This window comes from Magnolia sinica, chromosome 5, assembly GCF_029962835.1.
Source record: "Magnolia sinica isolate HGM2019 chromosome 5, MsV1, whole genome shotgun sequence".
Lineage (NCBI taxonomy): Eukaryota > Viridiplantae > Streptophyta > Magnoliopsida > Magnoliales > Magnoliaceae > Magnolia > Magnolia sinica.
Window position 1 is genome coordinate 75,384,382 of NC_080577.1, and position 20,708 is coordinate 75,405,089.

At 40.9% G+C, this 20,708-nt stretch overlaps 1 protein-coding gene across 1 annotated transcript; it reads left to right on the top strand.

Annotated features, from left to right (window-relative positions):
• The first annotated feature begins 15,080 nt into the window (after positions 1–15,080).
• On the top strand, positions 15,081–17,873 carry LOC131247070 (putative disease resistance protein At1g50180). Its single transcript, XM_058247514.1, has one exon. The coding sequence runs from the start codon at positions 15,081–15,083 to the stop codon at positions 17,871–17,873; it is 2,793 nt and encodes a 930-aa protein (XP_058103497.1).
• Positions 17,874–20,708: the final 2,835 nt, after the last annotated feature.

Sequence of the window (20,708 nt, forward strand, 5' to 3'; positions counted from 1 at the left end):
TTCTCTTCTCTCGTTTTTCTTTTTCCTTCTTTCTTCTGCTCCTCTATTTCTTCCCATTTCCTACTTCCACTCCTCTTCAGCTTAATGGGAGTGGACTTGGACTCGCCCGAATGTCCAGCGACTCAAACCGAGTCGACCCAACTCGATGTCGCGGTCGGAGCGGCGTCGTTTCTCTCTCCTCTCTTCTTCTTATTTCTATACTTTCTTCTTCTTCTTCTTCTTATTTTTCTGCTGGAGGGACCTGAGATGTTGGACTCGGCCCTGATTTTGCAGCGACTCGGACCGAGTCGACTCCACTGGGTGCGGCCATGGAAGCGGCGCCTTTCCCCTCTCTCTCTCTCTCTCTCTCTCTCTCTCTCTCTCTCTCTCTCTCTTCGGAAAGGATGCCCTAAAAGGCAGCCTTTTATAAGGCTTCTCTAATCTCCTTCTCGAAAGGTTGGCCGCAACTAATCAAGGGATTAGTTACGGTTTTTGTTTGCTTAAAATGAGGTATTTTGTGATAATGCAACCGAATCGTGTTAGCATGGTTGTGATATGAGGTTATGGATGTACCTCTGGCACCATGGTCCGTCGGATGGACGGCCCTGATCAGAAAATGGGCCCCATCACTAGGTGTTGGGTTTCCCTGATGAACAGAGGAGATGACTCCTCTAATCATGGCAAAATCCAGATTGTCGGTAAATCCAGTGATCTGTAACATTTGGTTAGTGTGGATAGGTCCACTGAACACCGTGGGGTCTGTATTTTTGACGGACCATCACAATATTTTGGTGGTGCATGAACTCCTTTCGTTGTGCCCCGATTTTCTCGCGGCGACAAGATCTCGCATGAGATCTCATAGCCATAGAGAAGGAGGTTTCTGAAGCCCTATTTTCAACATCCCAGATGCATCGGTAAAGCTTATAGAGGCTAGAGGATGGTGGAGATTTCACCACGTCCTGAAACGGCAAGATTCCCTCTGCTTTTCTACATAGCTGTACAAGCCTTGAAACGGCTGGATTGTGCGGCTCAGATTCGTCTAGGTGGTCGGCTGAGATCAAAGAGCTCTTCATTCGGATTGCCAACCTGGCAAACAAATGAAGAAACGGAGATTTTCATTTTGGAAAGACAACCGCACATGGCTGATTTGCGCCTGTGATCGTGTACATTTGCTCGTGCATCCACGTGTAGGAGTTGGGTTTTTATTGGAATCTCATGGCCTGGATGATGGACGGTTCTGATCAGAGGTTTGATCTCATCTGGGGCCCATCTGGTTGATCAAATTCACCCCGCCCGTTTAAACGGAGCGTAGGCGGGAAAACAGGAGAAAGAAAGGAGGATTTTCCTTTTTCGTGAAGCGGTCGGGTCAAACACGTTTTGACCCAACTCTACGTATGGTGCACCACAAGTGCATGCAATGCTTGTGTGTACTCGAGTCAAAAGTGGGGTCCACCGTGATGGGTTTAACAAATCCACTCCGTCCATCAACCTTAACAGATCATTTTAAGGTATTAGACAGAACATAAGGCTGATCCAAAGCTTAAGTGGTCCATAGAAACTAGGTTTTGTGTTGTTCTCTTGATTTCTATTAATCTAATAATCAGATTGATTTCAATCTGAATTCCAACTGTCAAAAGGTCTTAGGAATTTGTTTAGATAATTATGACACTTAATCTATAGGCTTCCATAATTAATAACTTTATTATAACTTCTTTCATAATATAAATTATTATCATTATTGTCTTAATTTAACATTGTAATGTTTACTCCTATTTAGCATTGTCCTCACGGTAGATCAATCCTTCAAATTGATGGTTTCGTGCAACCATTGAATAGGTCACCTCATGTTTGATGTGGGTTGTCCATAACATGATAGATGTTGGATCTTATAGATTTGGTTTGAAAATCTGAAATGGATGGTTAGTTAATCCATCAAGTAGACTAAGGTCGTGTGAACAAGTTTTCTTAGATAGTGTGATGGTTTATCTTGGAGATTAATGAATGGATGACTCAAATTTTTGGTGTAGATTACTCCTAATGGTTAGATCTATTCCATATTTGACTCACGTGGGTTCATAGGTCCCTAAGGATTGTTAGTTGGGAGTTTAACTATCGATTCAATAATCTAGTGATGGATTGGAAAATCGTGCATTATGGACTTGATTTGTAAATGTAGATTAATCTTAGTAGTTAGATTTAGGCTAAAATGTGGGTTTCATGATAGTGTAATGGCCTATCTTTAAAATCAACGGTTGGATAGCTCGATATATGGGTGGGGACTATTTCCAATGGTTAATTTGAACTTGATTGAATGTAACTATTCTGATAGGTTAGGCTTCTACTTATACTAAGATAGGTTACAAAGTAACACCCGAGTACTGAAAAGTACAGGGTGTTACATAACCTGATTGTTGAGATGTGTTGAGTAGTGATGTGTGGGAGGATTACTCCCATTTGCTAGTTGTTGTGGCTGTGCTGACTCCTCTAGAAGGGGGAGTACAGGATTTACTGGAGGGATGAGGGAGAAAGTGAATGGAGTTTGAGGGATTGAGCTGTTTTGCACACTAGGCTATGTTGCCTGTGTGTTTAGTGCAGCACTTGGCTCTAGGGGAAGCAATATCTCTTGCAATGCTCGGAAACTTTGGGCCATCTCACTCAAGGTTACATTATCTGGAAGGTTTGTTAGAATTGTCGGGGGTGTTGGCACCGGTGCCGGTGCTTGTGTCGGTATTGGTGTTTCAAGAGCTGGCCGAGTTGCCGCCTCTTCTTCATGGATAGCTTGAGAAGTTATGGCTGCCCCAGGATCGAGTGGTCATGATTCAATTTTATACCTAAGCAAGCATAAGCCAAAGACTGGTGATTTTTTTTGTTTTATATGTGAATGCAGTGATGAATGTCCCTTGAGATTGGAATTCCACACATTTTCGAGTTGGGTCACTGCTAGTGTATTCTAGCAAATCCCTAGCAGAGTCGCCATTCTATGAACGCTGGAAATTGGTGCCCACGCAGGTTGGCATGTTTGGGGCAGTATGAAAGGTGGGAATTAGTAAGCTAATTTGTGAATGTTGGAGTCGCCACTAGCCAATTAATCTCAGTATCTCAAAGTCAGCTAGAACCTGCGAAATATGTAAGGTTGAGGAAATTCGAAGACTCTCTTACCTTAGATTGACTCCTGGTCAACGATCCAGGATTCCGGGTAAGGGACCTCGGTTACAAAGAGGGAAGGTGTTACGCACCCTCTTTGCCCATAGAAATGTATGGTCTCTACTTAGTGTGGTAAAATAATCTCAAAGGATGGTGTATGTTGTGGTTGAGATGGGACTAAGCTCACATGCGAATTTCTGATGCAGCAAGATCCAAGATTTCGGCAAGCCACAGAGCATACGTTCAACGGTGCGCCTAGAAGGTAGATGTGATAATGTTGATGCAAAGAGATAAAGAAAATCAGACTAGATCGCTTAGGAATTTCTGATGTGACAGGATCCGGTATACGGCAAGTCATAGAGCATACGTTCACTAGAAATCTAAAGGAGCAAGGGGTTGAAAAGGGAATAGATGTCATGATGAATGCTTGTATGGGATGATTTGATCTTTGGTTTGAACTTGAATAGGCTAAAACATGGACTGAACCATGACCAATCTGGGCTAGGCTTAGGGATCAGAAAGGTTAAAAGGAAGGGCTAGGGGGTGGCTAAAAGATCAGAACTTAGAGGTTTAAGAGCTCCTTCCCTTTTCTTCCCTCTCTCTCTCTCTCTCTCTCTCTCTCTCTCTCTCTCCCTCACTTAGATGTGGATGTATTCTTCCTTCAAAATGTGAAGCGGAGAGGGCTATTTATAGCCTTCTCCAAGGGTCTTATGGTAAATGTGGGGTTTATGAGGGGTGAAGCTGATGTGGCAAGCTGTGAGTGGTTGGGGAGAGAGAAACGCTACGTGGCGCACTCTCATTGGCTCTTGGGGTTGGTAAAATAGTAAATAATGCTGGTTAGAGGGGTAATTTCAAAAGAAAGTTGACTTTGGGCATAGAGATAACTGTTGCTCAGGGGACACACGCGTCCCACGAGTAGAGGTAATCGGAGTACCACCGGTGGTAGTCAAACTACCGTCCGGGCCTTGCTCGAATGTGTGGGCCTCGTTTTGTGCACTGATTCGTCCAATAGTCTTCTTTTAGGCTTTTGGGTTCGAATGAGTGAATTTTTTTTGCTGATCTAGCTCTGATGGGTTTTAAGTTTGGAATTTTGGGTTAGTTTGTGAGGTTCTAAGGGTTTGGATTTGGGCTTTGGGCTTAGGTTAGGGTTTGGATCAGGGTTTGGGGTTTTGTTCATTGATCACGGTCCGGATTTGTCCTTGCCTCTTCAAGGTGTTAGCCTAGGTGGGGTATCTACATGCCAGTATCGTGATAAATTTCTCAGTAGGTTTCTCAACAGGATCATCCAAAAGCACTTTTTGCAATAGACTTGGATGCCCTGAAGCATGAATGTCTAGAAAAACTTATGTACCTCAGCAAAAGTTTGTCGTTCAATCGCTTGAGGTATCCAAAGTATATATCATTCACCTGTGACAGAAAAAGCGTCAAAGTTAGTATCCCATGGTGAATCAGAGACCACAAGTAAAGAGAATTCAAAAAAACTTTCAAAAAGTGATGTAATCTCAACACAGTCCAAAGTTTCAGAATCTGGTACAATTCTCAGCTCCTCCTTTAATGGTAAGCATTCAAGATCTGGAGAAGGAGGGGCTTCAGAATAAGGGTTTTTTCGGTCCGTGACAACTACCGAGATATTGTCTTACAAGGCATTCACTGTCTTTTATCATGGGATCATTTAAATCTGGAAAGTGTGCCAAGCAATCATCCAAAGAGTTGGGAAATTCGGCTGAGAGTAAATTATTTTCTATATTAAAGCTCGTGAAGAATTGCCCAAGAATTCCATCATCTCTGAAAATGGATGGACGCATGCTCTCTTGCTCTTGCCCTACATAGACAGATTAAAAATCAACAAGAGAAGCATTGATGTGAACACTCTGTTCATTGAAACTACTCAGTCGAGGTATTAAATCGTCAGACATGTACAGCTCAGATGATGCCCTCAACTGGGTGGTTTCAAATTCTAGAGTCGTATCGAGCAACTCATTCCTCTTCTGAATCTTATCATCATTCAATTCAGGGGAGTGATCCAAACATGTCTCACAAGAGTTAGAAGAGTCGGTTGTAAGGGGTTCATCCTCCACATTTAAATTAGGCATGTAAGATTAGTGGAGTTAATCCTTATGACCGATCACTTCGTGTACTTCTTGATCACTGACTTGGACCATACTTGAGATTGATTCCAGAGGAATTTGGGCTGAACATTCATGATCATCATCCTAATACGCATCATTGTCTAATTTCGTACAGTGCACACTTGGGATGGGATCGCTTTCTCCACATTATATTCCTAAATTCGGTTGAGGTTTGATTAAACTAACCTCTAACTCATCATTGAAATCCAGTGTATCATGTGAGTGCAGTGTTTCACTATCATTATATTTGAAAGACACCCACGTCTCTTGACCATTCCTTTGGACCATCATCGAGATCGACTCATCGGGGAATTGAACCATATGCTCATTAATAGACTCCAACTCCTCATTCATAATTTTAGTTTCTTCCACAAGCGAGTTAAGATCACTTTCCTCGCATTGTGTTTCTAGATTGAGTTGTAGTTGGGACGAACGAGCCTCCAATGTCTTATCAATGCGCAATACCAGTGCTTCTATTGTTTTTCAAGGCCCCAAAAATCAAATATGTTATCCTGAAGTGTCTCCTTTTGGATCATTTCTGATTGAGTTTCAAAGGTAGAAGACCTAAGAAAATGTTCACTAAGGTGTATTCCTAGTTCATCTTCCCAACGTTGATGTTTCCACTGATTATAGTCATACGGATCATATGTGGGAGAATATGATGGTTGATAATAGTCCTCATTACCATAATTATGATCGCATAAGGACTTATTAACCGATGGAGCATAATATTTCAGTCGGTTCTCGATGATGGTTTGAGAAAAATCTTGAGATATAGGTTGAATTATATCATAATCATTATACGTTCCTCCCCAATATCTCTTATCCATCTCAGCATATTGACGTACCCACTCTTCCATGGTGAAACCCTAACTCTGAATCTAATCCTAAAAGAAAAAGAAAATAAAAGAAAAATCTTACAGCAATATGGAAAGTAAGTAGAGGAGAAGTTAGAACGAAGTTACCAGATTGGAGTTCTATGTTAAGGTCCTACACAAGAAAAATAAATTAGTTTCTAAAAATAGAAATCCTAAAGTCAGAAAGTTCTCAAAAAAATTAGAAAGATAAGTTAGTTTCTAAAAAGAAGACTTATAATTAAAATGTTTCTAAAATAGAAAATCTAAACTTAAAATAAAAAAGTTTCTAAAAATAAACTAGCTCCTAAAAATGAAAATTTCTAAACCCTAAAAATAGAAAGTAATGTTAGTTTCTAAAATTAAAAGAAATCCTAGAATAAATTTTAAAAAAATTTTAAAGATAGAAAATAAAACCTTAATCCTAAAAATAGAAAAATCCTAATTTTAACCTAATTCTAAAACCAGTTAATTTCAGAAAATGCAACTGTCAGTCCCTGGCAACGGCGCCAAAAACTTGTTCACACCCCAAGTATAGGGTTGTGATTTAGTACTAATCTCGGTAAGAACGAGGTCAAATCCACAGGGACTAAACCTTGTACGTAACCTGAAAGTAACCAGAACTAGAACTAGAAGAAGATGAAATCTAAATTAAGCGAATATGATGGAATAATGGTGAAATAGTAAACTAAAACTTCAAAAATTCAAAGGTGAGAAACTAGAGATTTAGAAGATCCACTTGTAGAAATCAGGGAGATCTACGCTTGATTCAGCAACTCAACTGGACTTTGAGTCCCATCTTCATCCAGTTGGAAGATATCACATTAAAAAACCAAATCTGAACTTCCTTTAATCCAATTTTCAATAGCAGATAGGTATGAGAATTAAAATTGATTCCATCACAAAACAATGCCCATGAGACAAAGCAAACAACAGAATTTAGCCAATCCACATCCAATCTAAGGGATGTATGAATGTTAGGAAGGATTCTGTCATCCAACCATGCCCAGGAGACGATAGTGAACAACAGGGTTCCCAAATTCACAAACCCTACAATGCTAAGAACATGCTTAAAGCAATTATAGATCTATTATAATTTAAGTCACAACAAACCATTAAAAACTAAAAGCATTCCTTAATATTAAACTATAATCAAAGACAGTTCAACTTAAATATGAGTCAAAGTATAGAAGTCAGCCCATCACACTACAGGCTTCACCTCTTAGCCCTAGCTAAGAGGTTTAGCCAGACATGATCTAGCTAAAACTCTTAAAAACATAAAAGGAAAAGGAAAAAAATACTAGAAGAAAGAGGGCGAAAGTTCCCTAGCCGACCATCTCTCTCTCTCCTTCTCTTCTTTGCCCGTCTTGCCTCCACGGCTGCCCCACACATCCTTGGATGTCATTCCCTCTCTCTCTTCTCTCCTTTTATAATATTAGGAAGGTCGGTCGATGGAGTTTACGTACAAGTTACGTAGCTAGCAGCGTGCGTAATGGGTACGAATTCTTGATTTTTCGACGTCAGTGGGACCCATTATCGTTGTTATAAGAGAAATCTGACCCGTTCATTGGATTTCTGGTGAAAAATCAGTCAGGAAGGAGTGGTTTTTATCAGGTTTTAGTGTGATCCACTGTATGAAATCAACTCACCGTCCATCTTACGTTTTCTGGCGATCCACGTGTGTACGTTTGCAAGGGGCCATAGGGACACCTAGGCGAGGGTCATGCCCCCCTCTGAACATAATGGATGGTCCAGAGCATCCAATGGAATGATGGGTGGGGCCTACTATTAAAACCCAATCGGCTTGGGTGTGTCCGCTAGGCGTTTTGCACGAGAAGGGCACTGTTTATTTGTTTTGTTTAAAAAATAGGTGGGGCCCACTTCTAATGACATTCTCAGAGATCTACTCTGCTCATCATCTTCTTAGTAACTTGTAAGCCCATGGGTCAAAGTATGAAGTAGATCCAAGCTCTAGGTGGGCCACACCATCCACCTGTGATGAGGAATACCCACCATTGAAGCAAACCTCCCTTCTCACTTACGTGCATGCATATGGAGTTCCTTAAATTACAGATTTGCCATCATTCTAACCACCGTCTTTCGAAGTGCGTTATATTTGAATGCACCATCCGATTTTCTTGAAATTGAGCAAGTATTCCTCATTTTTCGTGCTCTTTTCATCGGTCAAGTTTGGGCCCTAATCTCTCAAGGATGACTAAGATGCTCTTTTAATTATTATTGTCTAATCTTGCCCATCGAGTCACTTATACACTGATCTAAGGGCTAAATTTTGACATGTACGGTTAATTTATGGTCCTCGGGCCAGATATAAAGTTTCGAGCTAAACAGATGTTGGGAACCCTGTGATCTTGCATTCTAGATGACCTTCAGACCCATTTAAACCCAATCACTTGATCTTCTCGGATCTTTGGCATGTGAATTCCTCGATCTTGGTCCCATGAGGTCCATCCCTTGCCTTGGTGACGTCTGTGCGTTAAACCATGCTTTTAGTACCCTTTTCAGTCTATGCTCCTAAATTCACATTGCAGCATAAACACGATTAAAATAGGGCGTTAAACGGTATCATATTCGTAAAATCAGGTAATAACTGGGGTCTGATATATAATATTTGACCCTTAATAATGGTTGCGAGGCCAGTTGGGTGGCAATTTGGTGTAGAGTGTACTAGACCCTGGTGATATCCTAGAGATGAGCTATACTGATATATGAACGTACTGAGTATGGGGTTGCACGTTCAATATTTAACTCATTCATTCATTCATTCACTATCCACTCAGGTTGGTGGCACGTAACTATATCATTATGTGTACCTTCGCAATGGCCATGATTTCGATTAGGTGCGTAACTAACCTGAGATCAGGAGTTTACCACATTGAGTCTAGTAATCCAAATTCAGGTATAGGACTAGTTTGGATAGAAGCCCTTATGATGAACCGCACAGCTTGCGATACTACGTACTATCATCTTGACTACATACACCAGCTTGTCATTTCTTTTGCATCACATAGCCCGAGTATGACTAATTGTATTTATGGACTTGTCAGGAATTGTATATTGCACTACATCCTCCGCATATAACATTTGGCTTACTATGTATTACATTGCATAGCTTTGGTATGCCTGACATCATTCATGAACTTACCATTACGCACACACGCACCACCCTCTGAGCTTCTTGGTAAGCTTATGCATGACCGTTGTGTGCAGGCGACGTTAAGTTGCAGTAGCATTGAGGCAGGAGCATGTGGTCGAGCTTTCTGGAGATTTTATTATATATATGTATTTCCTTTCAGCATTGTAATCAACTATTTATATTAGTGGATATGTGATGGTAATGTTGTTTTTGTGATTTGGGTACACTTGTGGTTATGCTCCTTTGTAAAAAAATTCATATTGAAAATCTTCCTTGTAGGATCCCAGGATCGGAATCTGGCATATGGGTGTTAGGAGCCAAGAGTGGGGTATTAAGGAGGCTGTCGGCACCGGATTCGGCGATCAGAAATTCTGTAAGCCCAGTTTCCGAGTTTGGAGCATGATATGTAGGGTCGCGATGTAGTAATAACTTGTGAGAACGAGGTCGAATTCACATGGGCTAAACTTATACGTAGTCTGAAAAGAACTAGAACTAGAACTAGAAAAAGATCTAAATCTAAATATGGAATAAAAGAAAGTAATTGTGAAGGATTTATCAAATATCAAAAGTGAACTAGAGCATCAAGGATCCACTTACAGTGATCAGGGAGCCCTCTTACTTGATTAAAGTATCACAATTGGAATTAGAGTCCTATCCTATCCAATTGGAAGATATAACAATTAAGATTAAATCTGAACTTTCTTTAACCTAATTCTCAATGGAGAAGAGTTGTGTTAATTGGAAGGGATTCCATCACCAAACCATGCCCATGGGACAATGGCCAAAACAGGATTTACCAATCCCACAATTTCAAAATCAGGAAAAGAAGTATAACTTCCCGAATTTCGAGGGTCGAGCAAAGCTCTACTCCCAATATTCAGAACATCACTTATGCATTATAGATGATGATATTCAGGTTTCTTTCATTTTCATGAATTAAGCATGCATGGGATCATACTAAACAACACATCATGCTCCGAATTTAATGAAATTAAGCCAATGCAGAATTCTAAAACATGTCTGTGTAAGTATGTAGATGTTTCATAAAATTTCTTCCAGAGTATGAGTACATAACCGGGTTCATTATATACATGTATAGTTTCAAAATGTACAAAAAATGGTAGTGTAAATGTCTTCAACTAAGCCCTGATGCCCAGTGTCCCCTGCACAATGGTCCGTGGTCTACATCGACCCACTCGAGAGTTAGAAGTAGGAGAATTCCTCCTCCTCATCTAAGAAGTCCTGCTTCAGAGCATAGACATCGTCTGTACTAGCATCTAAATCAACGTCTGGTTGGTATTTTAAAACATCGTCTCAGAGTGGGAGTGAGTGATCAACTCAGTGGTTCTATAAGGCAAAAGTTATACATGTTATCAAGTCAATCAAAGCAGTAATGATAAAGCAATCATAAACAATCACTTCCTAACTACTCTTTTTAATGCAGGAATGGGGTGCAAGTAATGATGCATGCCCTCACATCAATGCTCCCTCATACGCGACTCCGACAACCTATTTCGTAAATGACAACACTTCCTGAAAATGGTGCAACTCCAATGCCTTTTGGCACATCCTAACTAATGTATTGCGATGCATGGTCGTGTTAGCCAAGTAATTAATTATGCTCATTTATACAGTAAGTTTGGGAAGCTAGGGTACCTCCTTTTATATCATTGACCCAAATCGAACATTTGGCATTGGACAACCGCAGTGGTCCTACTCCTATGTTCTGGATCCATCTAGGTTCGTCACTTCTATTTGAACACATGCGATAGGCAAGTTGTAGGTTCGTCACTCCTAGTCAAACACATACAATAGGCAAATTGCAAGAAGTTGTGCTCGCGTTACTACGGGGAGGCTCGTCACCCCAGTATAGGTCGACAGCACGAACACAGTGTCCCATACCATCATGCCCGGCTCACGAGAAGAAGTTATGCTCATTGGTCACTACGGGGAGGCTCGTCACCCCAGCGTAAGCCGACAGCTAGGACACGGTGTCACATACCACCATGCCCGGCTCATGAGTCTTAGTGGATAGTGGTACCATGGTTAACGTGGATCTTTACATTGGTGAGGGGTACCTTAGATTCAAGCAGTCTCGTCCATACATGGTAAACACACAGTAGGTCAATCGGTTCATTAGGCAAGCTTGATTGGTACGGGCGTACACTAACTTAATTGACATGGAGCGTGTAAGCACCCCTCATAGCCTATCCACTGTCGACAATCGTCGTGCGACTCGGATTCATCGAGTTTACCCAAGGTGGCGAGACTAATTCAGCCACCTAAACAAGGACTTTTACCGATTGCCTGGGCTACATTGGTAGCCTTAATCCTACTCAAATACAGCTAACAAACACGCGTGATGTTCATCTCAGCATTCAACAAATAATCCATGTGGATTTCTCACTTGGGCATTTCATCAAACACATAAACCATGCTAATGCAACATGCATTTAGTAATTAATTTCATAGATGAAAACATACATACGCATAAAACAATGAAGAATCCTGCCTTAACACTCATAATAAATATAATTCATCAACGATTTCTCATTTAGACGATTTATCAAACACATAGGCAACACAAAGACTACATTAGTTATAACACATGTTTTATCAATTCGTTACGCAGAGAAATCCATATGCATATAACAATAATGAATCCTAGATTAGAAATCATGGCAACAACAAATCATTTTCAATCGTTCATTTAAACATTCCAACAAACACATAGATTGCATCATTTACATATTACAGTTCATAGGTGTATTTCATACTGAAATCGACATATCTAAGACAATGCGGTAGCAATCAAGGCAAATATAAATCATTGGCTGACATGAAAGCATTGATAAACTGTAACCTAAGCGTTTATAGTCCGTACCTTTCGTTGGTTGCTCGACTTGGACTCAGTCCAAATTCTATGTTTCTAAAAATGAAACGTCAGGCACCTAAATGATGAAACTGGTTAGCTGGGTTGATGAACAACTATCCTGGAGCTTTACATCGATATTAGGGTTAGTATTTCTTATCTGAAATTGTAGCCGAAGGAAGTTTGGCAGCGTAAAAGAGGTGGTGATTAGGCACGTGGGTGTGTGGGAGAAGATTTCCCACAGTTGAAGCGATCTCCTACACTTCCTCTTTTCTATTTTCTCTTTTCTCTCATCTCTCTCTATCTAGGGTTTGAAATTCGTATTTGTGAGAGAGGGTGTGTGTGGGAAGCTATTTGTAGCCCCAGATGTGATGTAAATGGCCCCAGGGCCACCTTATACATTGTTTATACCTCGTGGGTGGCCGTTTCTGATGAAGGGGCCTCATAAGAAGGCCCACAACTCATCTATGTCATAGGGTATGCTCCCTGACAATGGATCCATGGTAGGACATGATTTCGGTGCGATCGAATTAGCCGATCGACTATGGAGAGCCTATCTCATATCAACGGTCGTACGTGTTCAATCGGGGCCACGGTTATACGGTTAGGTGCAGGAAAATTTTCTTCCCCCATGGGTGAAGTTTAGTCACAAACTAACGGTCTGAATTCTTCAACTTTGCGTAAGAGCGAACGGCCAAATTCACTTAAGTTTTAGTTCATTTTCTAAAGATATTCGCGTTTCTCACGCACTTCACTCATGGCTCAAGTTTGGCGTTTCTAGACACTATTTGGGCTTGATTCCCGTGATGGTTATCAAGCCCAGCAGGACGGATATCTTTCGGTTTAGGTCCGTTACCGAGTTTCAACATACTCCCGAGAACGACAAGCCCTTGGGATTTCTCCTAGGTCTTCAGGTGGCATTGAGTCAGCGGTACTCATGGTTTCAGGCCTCCCCATTTGTGAAAATGATGGCCCAAGCTTAATCCACTGATTATTTAGTAGTTAACTAAATCTCACTTAAATTATACGATAGGATGCGGTCCTTGGGTTGTTCTGCCTGAGGTTGTACTCGGGTCTTTGTACTTATTTTTCCGGGACGTTACAAAAAGATACTCAAAGCTATTGCAGATCTACTGTAATTTGAGTCACAATAAACCATTAAAAACTCAAAGTATTCCTTAAATATCAAACTAGAATCAAAGAAGATTCAACATAAACATGAATCAAAGCAAGAGAAACATCTCATCACGTTACAAGCTTCACCTCTTAGCCCTAGCTAAAAGGTTTAGCTAACTATAGACATGATTGGACCAAAGTCTCTTAAGAAAAATATGAAAACAACTAAGAAAGAAGAAGAAAAACTCTTGGTGACGGCTTCTCCACCCTTTTGCTCCACTCCTTAAACCCTAAAAGATGCATAGGAACATCCTAGGGAGTCCTATTTATAGTTGTGGAACTCTAACTTTCGCACCTAGTTGAAAAACTCTAGAAACCACCTCAAATTTACACAGTTTGCTAAAATAGACTTCACTCTGTGCAGTTTTCTAAAATAGACCTCACTCTGTGCAACTTCACAGAATGACCCAGAATTTCAGAATATGCTTTTTTAGGATGATTTCAGGATTCCTCTTCTTTACTTCAAATCTTTAATTCTCTTCATTCCTCACTTGGTTTTCTTAGATCTTTGGTATATGAACTCTTCAATCTTGGTCTCCTAAGATCCATCCCTTGCCTTGGTGATTCTTGAGCATCAAATTCATCCTTTTAGCACCCATTTCAATCCAAGCTCTTAAATTCACCTTGCAACACAAACATGAGTAAAATAGAACATTAAGCATTATCATGTTCATAAAACCAAGATATAAATGGGGGATAATATGCAATATTTGACCCTCAACAACTAGCAGCGGGCCGACTCTACTCTACTCCCCCAACGCTGGCTCCTCGATCTCGTACCCGGGGCGATCAATTAGTCTCCTTGAAAAACTGAGTTGAAGCCTTAAATAAAAACATGGATTGACTCATGCAATTCCTCAAGAGACAAAATCTACCCCTTGGTCGCAATGCAAAGGAGGGTGCATCCACCACACCACCTCAAGCACTAATCAACTTGTAGAGAAATAAGTAACCTCCCGAGCTGCCAACCCAGGCTCTTTCCCACACTTCGGGAGCAGCCATGGTCGCAGACTCCAACCTGCGCCCCGTGCTAAAGAGGAAGAGCTGTGAAAAAGCCCCCAAAGTAATGGTTGAGAATGAGGGCCCTTGGGAGGCAGAGCTCAGGAAAATTCGATGGCAGATCAGTGCCATAAGAGAAGCCTACTGTGCTCGAGTGCTGACCTCAATAGAGGCCATGTTAGAAGAAATTAAACTATTATTCATCGACAAAATTATGGCATCTCCGCTTCCACCTAGATTCCAGATGCTGCGGATGACTCCCTACTCTGGAACCACCGATCCGGCCGAGCTGCTCGAGTCCTTCAAAGCTTGGATGGAGTTTCATGGCGCCTCGGGCCCTGTAATATGCCGAGCATTCTCCCTGACATTGCAGGATCTGCTTGGCGGTAGTTCAGGCAGCTGAAGTCGAGGTCCATCAGTTCATTCTCATAGCTTAGTAAAGACTTCCTCACATAGTTCATTGGTGGGATAGAAAGAAGAAAGCCATCAGCTCATCTTCTCATGATCACACAGAGGGAGGATGAGCTGTTAAGGGACTACCTCGTCTGTTTCAACACTGAAGCTGTCCAGGTCGACGATTATTTCGACTAGATAGCTTTGATCACCATGGTAGCTGGCTTCAAATAAGGAAAGTTCATATTCTCTATTGGTAAGAACTTCCCAACTACCATCACCAATATACTTAACCAAGCTAAAAAATATTACAATATTAATGAGCTTTTTAGCCCACGAAGAGCGGCTCGGAGAGTAAACTCGACTGAGGATACGAAGTGATGGGAAAAAGGAGAGAACTTGACGATACAACGAGGCCAGTACGGTCTAATTCCCGTAATAATGAGAATGCAAGAGACGAGACCGGTCATTGTCATGTTAATAATGGAAAGACCAACTTTATAGTGCAAATTTGGAAGGGAGAGGGGAAAGGCAAAAGATACATAGCAGAAATGGCTGAAAGCATTGTGACGATTTTCCTAATGAAATTGAGTGAGCTACTCGAAAAAGAAGCCAATTTTCTCATTGGAGTCGATGAGCAAGTCAAGTTGCTTCAGAGCAAACTCGAATGGATGCGTTCCTTCCTTAAAGAAGCTGATGAGAAACGCAAAGAAAATGCGAGAGTGAAAATCTGGGTGGACCAAATAAGAGATGTTGCTTATGATGCCGATGACGTAATCGATACATTCATCCTCAAGGTCGAGCGCCACCACCAGCAACAACATGGCTGGAGAAAATATATAGCTTCCCCCAAGCTAGTAAAACTTCGGCATGAATTAAGAAAGAAGATTGAGGAGATCAACACAACGGTAGATAGGATTTCCGCAAACAAATCCAAGTATGGCATTGAAGGCGTACAACAAGTGGGAGCATCTTCAAGTTCTTGGCATGAAGGTCCATCGTTGAGGGAGAAAAGGGCTCCCATCGTCGAAGAAGCGGATGTGGTGGGCTTCAAAGATGATGCTATAACACTCGTGAGGCGGCTGATCGGTGGAGAGGCTCGGCGATCGATTATTTCAATTGTCGGTATGGGAGGGATAGGTAAAACCACTCTTGCTAAGAAAGTCTACAACAACAGTTATGTTAAAAGGCATTTTAATTTTCATGGTTGGGTTTATGTATCTGAAAAATACAGAGTGAGAGAACTTCTTCGTGAACTTATAAAATCCTTTAAGGTGCTCACAAGAGAGGAGATTGACACAACAAGTGAAGAAGCTTTACGAAATAAGCTATTCGGGTACCTGAGAAACAGGAAATATCTTTTGGTGATTGATGATATATGGAGCACAGATGCTTGGGAAGGTCTGGAAGCTGCCTTGCCCCGCAACAAGGCTGTGGCGTTGCATGCAGATGCAGAGAGTATTCCCCACGAACTCCAGTTCTTAAGACAAGAAGAGTGTTGGGAACTGCTATGTAAGAAGGCATTCCCAAGAAATGTTGGTCACAACTGCCCGTCGGATTTGGAAGAGGTGGGAAAATCAATTGTGTCAAAATGCGGCGGTTTACCAATCACTATTGTTGTCTTGGGAGGCCTCTTATCAAGAAAAGAGAAGTTGCCAAATGAATGGGCAAAAGTACTTAAAAGTGTTAGCTGGCAATTGAGAGAAGGCGAAAATCAGATTTCAAGAATTCTAGCACTGAGTTACAATGATTTACCTTATTACCTGAAATCATGCTTTCTCTACTTTGGTGTTTTCCTAGAAGACTCTGAGATTTCTGCAATGGTTTTGATCCGGTTATGGATTGCGGAGGGTTTCATACAACAGAGAGGAGAGGAAACAATGGAAGAAGTTGCAGAAGATTACTTACAGGAGTTGATCCATAGAAGCTTGATTCAAGCAGTAGGGAGGAACTCCCGCGGTGGAATCAAAACCTGCCGCATCCACGATCTTCTACGAGATCTTTCCATTTCAGAAGCGAGGGAAGACAAATTTCTTCATGTCCGTGATTCGATTAATTTACAGTCTTCATTTAAAGCGCGCCGAATTGCCATTCACCATGGGATTCAAGAATGTGTTTCTGAAAGTCACACCATTCCACGCATCCGTTCGATATTGTGCTTCACACCAGAGAAGGAAGATCTTGGACTTGGAAATCTAGGCAGGTTTAAACTGCTTAGGGTGATGGATCTCCAAGGTGCTCTAGTATTATCCTTACATGATGAAATAGGAAAGCTAATCAATTTGAGATACCTGGGGCTCAGGGGGAACCACTTAAACGAAATTCCTTCATCCATAGGCGGCCTCTTCAATCTGCAAACCTTGGATCTAAGAGGTCTAAAAATCCTCATCTTACCAATTACAATAGAAAAGATGAAACAATTGAGACATCTACATATGGGTTATTTGTCTAAGTTTGCCGGGCATCCAAGACTCGAATGCATGAGCAGCCTCCAAACTCTATCAAAGCTCAGAGTCAGCAGTTGGGCAAAGGATAGTTTGGGCAAGTTAGTTAATCTTACAAAGCTGGGAATATTCGGCGATTTCAGTCAGCCTGGTTTCTTGGACTCTATTAGGGGATTGGAACATCTCCAGTCACTGCGGGTGAAGGAGTGGCAAGGAGGCCGAATCGGGTCATTGGTACCATTATCGTCTCACATTCATCTTTATAACTTGCATTTGGATGGAAGAATTGCAAGGCTTCCAGACTTATGTGAACTCCCACCAAACCTCACAAAGTTGTCTCTGAGGCTTTGCGAATTGAGGCAAGATCCGTTTCCAACGCTGGAGAAGCTAAGAAGCCTTCGGATTCTTAGGTTGCGTATCGATTCATTCGTGGGGAAGGAAATGGTTTGCTCCATGGGAGGGTTTCTCCTACTCGAAAGCTTGGAACTCAAGGGCTTGGGTGAACTGCAGGAGTGGAAAGTGGAGGAAGGAGCGGTCACGAGCCTAAAACGGTTAGAGATTAATAGTTGTGGACAGTTGAAGATGCTTCCAGAAGGATTGCGCCATGTGAGTAGCCTCAGAGAATTGGAGCTGGTCAATATGCCCCGGCGATTCTTACTCAAGCTTCGGGAGAGCGATGGAGATGATTGGTATAAAATCCAACACATACCTTCTGTCATCACAAAATGAGGGGACGAATTATCCTGTGAGCATCTGCAACAACAGCCTAAATAAGCTCGAAATTGTCAGGTTAGTTTCTCTTACTTTCTTCGGATGATCACTGTGAAATTTACTCGGTAACTCTAATTTTACCAATGAATGTCCTGAGGAACCAAGATTACAGGAAGGTTCATTTCAGGAGTTAGAAATGGCGCAATTTGGTTTGTTTTACCTCTAAATGGCAGTAACATCGAGAAAGTGTGGGGCTCATGCATGACATCCAACCTGTCCAATAGATGCATCCTAGCATGATGATCAAAGATTCAAAATAACCAAAACTCAAGCTGATCCTAACATCAGGTGGGCCACACCATGAAAAAAAAAAAAAACACCACTAAAAATCCAATTTCACATGTGGCCCACATAATGATTGGACTGGCCTAATTGTTATTTCACCCAATCATCAAGGTGGAGTGCATCTGTTAGATGGGATAGGCATCAAACACACAAAACCTGGGCTCCACAATTCTTGACTTCAACAGTTCTTGGAGAAAAAAGATAGATGAGGGCATTTTGGCCATTCAACATCTGAAAAGCACTTCTTTGGAATTTCAGTTCGCCAATGCATTACTGGGTAAAATTACAACTTCTGAGGAATTTCACGGTAAAAATGCCTGCTTTCTTTTCTTTTACCGTAAAAATCACAACAGCCTTAATTTCCTCTTGTCTATTCCTTGTTAAACTGATATAAGTAATAAGCCTCAGCAACATTTCTACCTTTGATTTTTTCCCCCCTCTATCCTTCTTAACATAAATTTGATTTCCAGAGGTTTTGTTCTTGGTTTAGGAAACTTAAGCACCTAAATTTCTCTCCATTGGCATCTCATTGTAGAAGAGCCCACATATATGGTGCCTGTCATAACATGTGAACCACCATAGCTGGGTAACATTCTAGTGAATGTTCCTTGGCCCAAAAATCCAGTTAGCTCATTATTCAGTTGGGCTAAGCATGTATCAAAGGATGGACAATTCACAATGCCACTAAGATGGAAGGGCCAGCCTAATATTTAGTATAAGACATTCACTAAAGGACCATCCAATGAATGGATCTCACACATGCCACTTCAGCAACCTGGGGCATTTATGTTTTTGTTTGAGTAGCAGTGTTTGGAAATAACATTTCCCTTTTTAGAAAAGAAAAGAGAAAAAAAAAAAAAACCTGTTTGGCAGACATTCATCTCATATTAGTTAGGGGCCGTTTGGGAGCATGGATTCAGAACCCCCTGGATTCGAAACCCCCTGGATTTGAAATCCTCCTATTGTGTTTGGCACCCTGGATTGGGAATCAACTTTAATCCAAAAATAGCTATGCATGGTATATTCATGGGGGTTTGAATTTAATTAGTAAATCAACTTAATATCTCTAATTAGTGAATGTATATAATGTTTAACACAATGGTTGTAATAAGGCCGCTAAAATATATACTTTGCCCCGAAAATGATGAAATTCCAAGTCTCGAATGGGCCACAAGCACAAGATCATGTCTGAGTGACTAACCAACGATTTTTAACCAGTGATTTAAATGGATAATGTTTGGACGATGCTGATCATTATATTAAAGTAATTATAGTGATGCAATTGATGATCTAGTTGTTTGGGATATCATTAGTGGGCCATGTGCCCAATAGTTTAATAGTGTAGTGACACACATATTACATATGCAACTCTATTAAGGATTTTAGATGTAATCCAAGCTCTCACTAAGGATTTCAGACCCTCTTTGAGGGGATTTGAAACCCCATGGATTTGAAATCAACAACTACTTTATGGTGCCAATAAACCAGGGGGTTTGAAATCCCCCCAAATCCATGGTGCCAAACGACCCCTTAACCATTACATCATCACATGTAACTAAAATGAGATGAACTCATTTTTAGGCGCCTTCCAAACAGGCAAAAAAGAAGAAGAGGGAAACTTTCACACTGTATGGATGATACTTAGGAACTTAGAATTACTTAGAAATTGCACACATGGCAAACAAGTAGTTAGAGTAAACCATCCAAATTATGGTACCAGTGCTGTAGATGTTTTGTGAATTAAAAAATAAGCTTATTTGATTTATTGGATTGGTGCACATTTATTGGATGGTTAAAAATGAAAAACATCCAATGATTCTATTTCTGTAAAAATAGGTGCATATGAATCATAGGTTAGGATTGTTCAACCAATCTGATATTGGAATTGTGACTTGGTGACAGTGGGCTGCACAATCTAGTCAGCTTATTTGAGTTAATATACTGCACGTGTATAATTTCTGACTACTTGAGTATCAAGCGTCATATGCAGCTTGAATATCATATGACTCAAAAGAAAAGATATCCTGTCAGCTAGGCAATCATGCCACATCTTATAAATAAGATATTATGATTGGATAGAGAGATCCCCTGCACATGTGGATAGAACATATGATTTGGATTGCATCAATTAACATGCATATACCCAACATTTATGGTGGATGAGAAAATATTCCTTATAAGATGGTGGCAAAAAATCACTGCCTTCATATGCTTATTTGTGACTGTAGTAATCCAAATCATACTCTCCCAATAATTGCTAATTAGGTGTTAGCATGTGTGCAATACTGGGGCCATTCCCTGGGTGGTCCCACCATTTATGTGCTATGGCCCACAAACTATTCTGGTCAGATCTGTATGGTCCACATGTACATTGAGCATGCACCATTGGATGGTCTAAATTACATGCATGTATCCAAGGTTTACAGTGGATGAGAAACCATAACTCGAAAAGTGTGGTGAATCTTTATTTTCTATACATAGAAAGAAGTGCTGTGAAATCTATAAAAT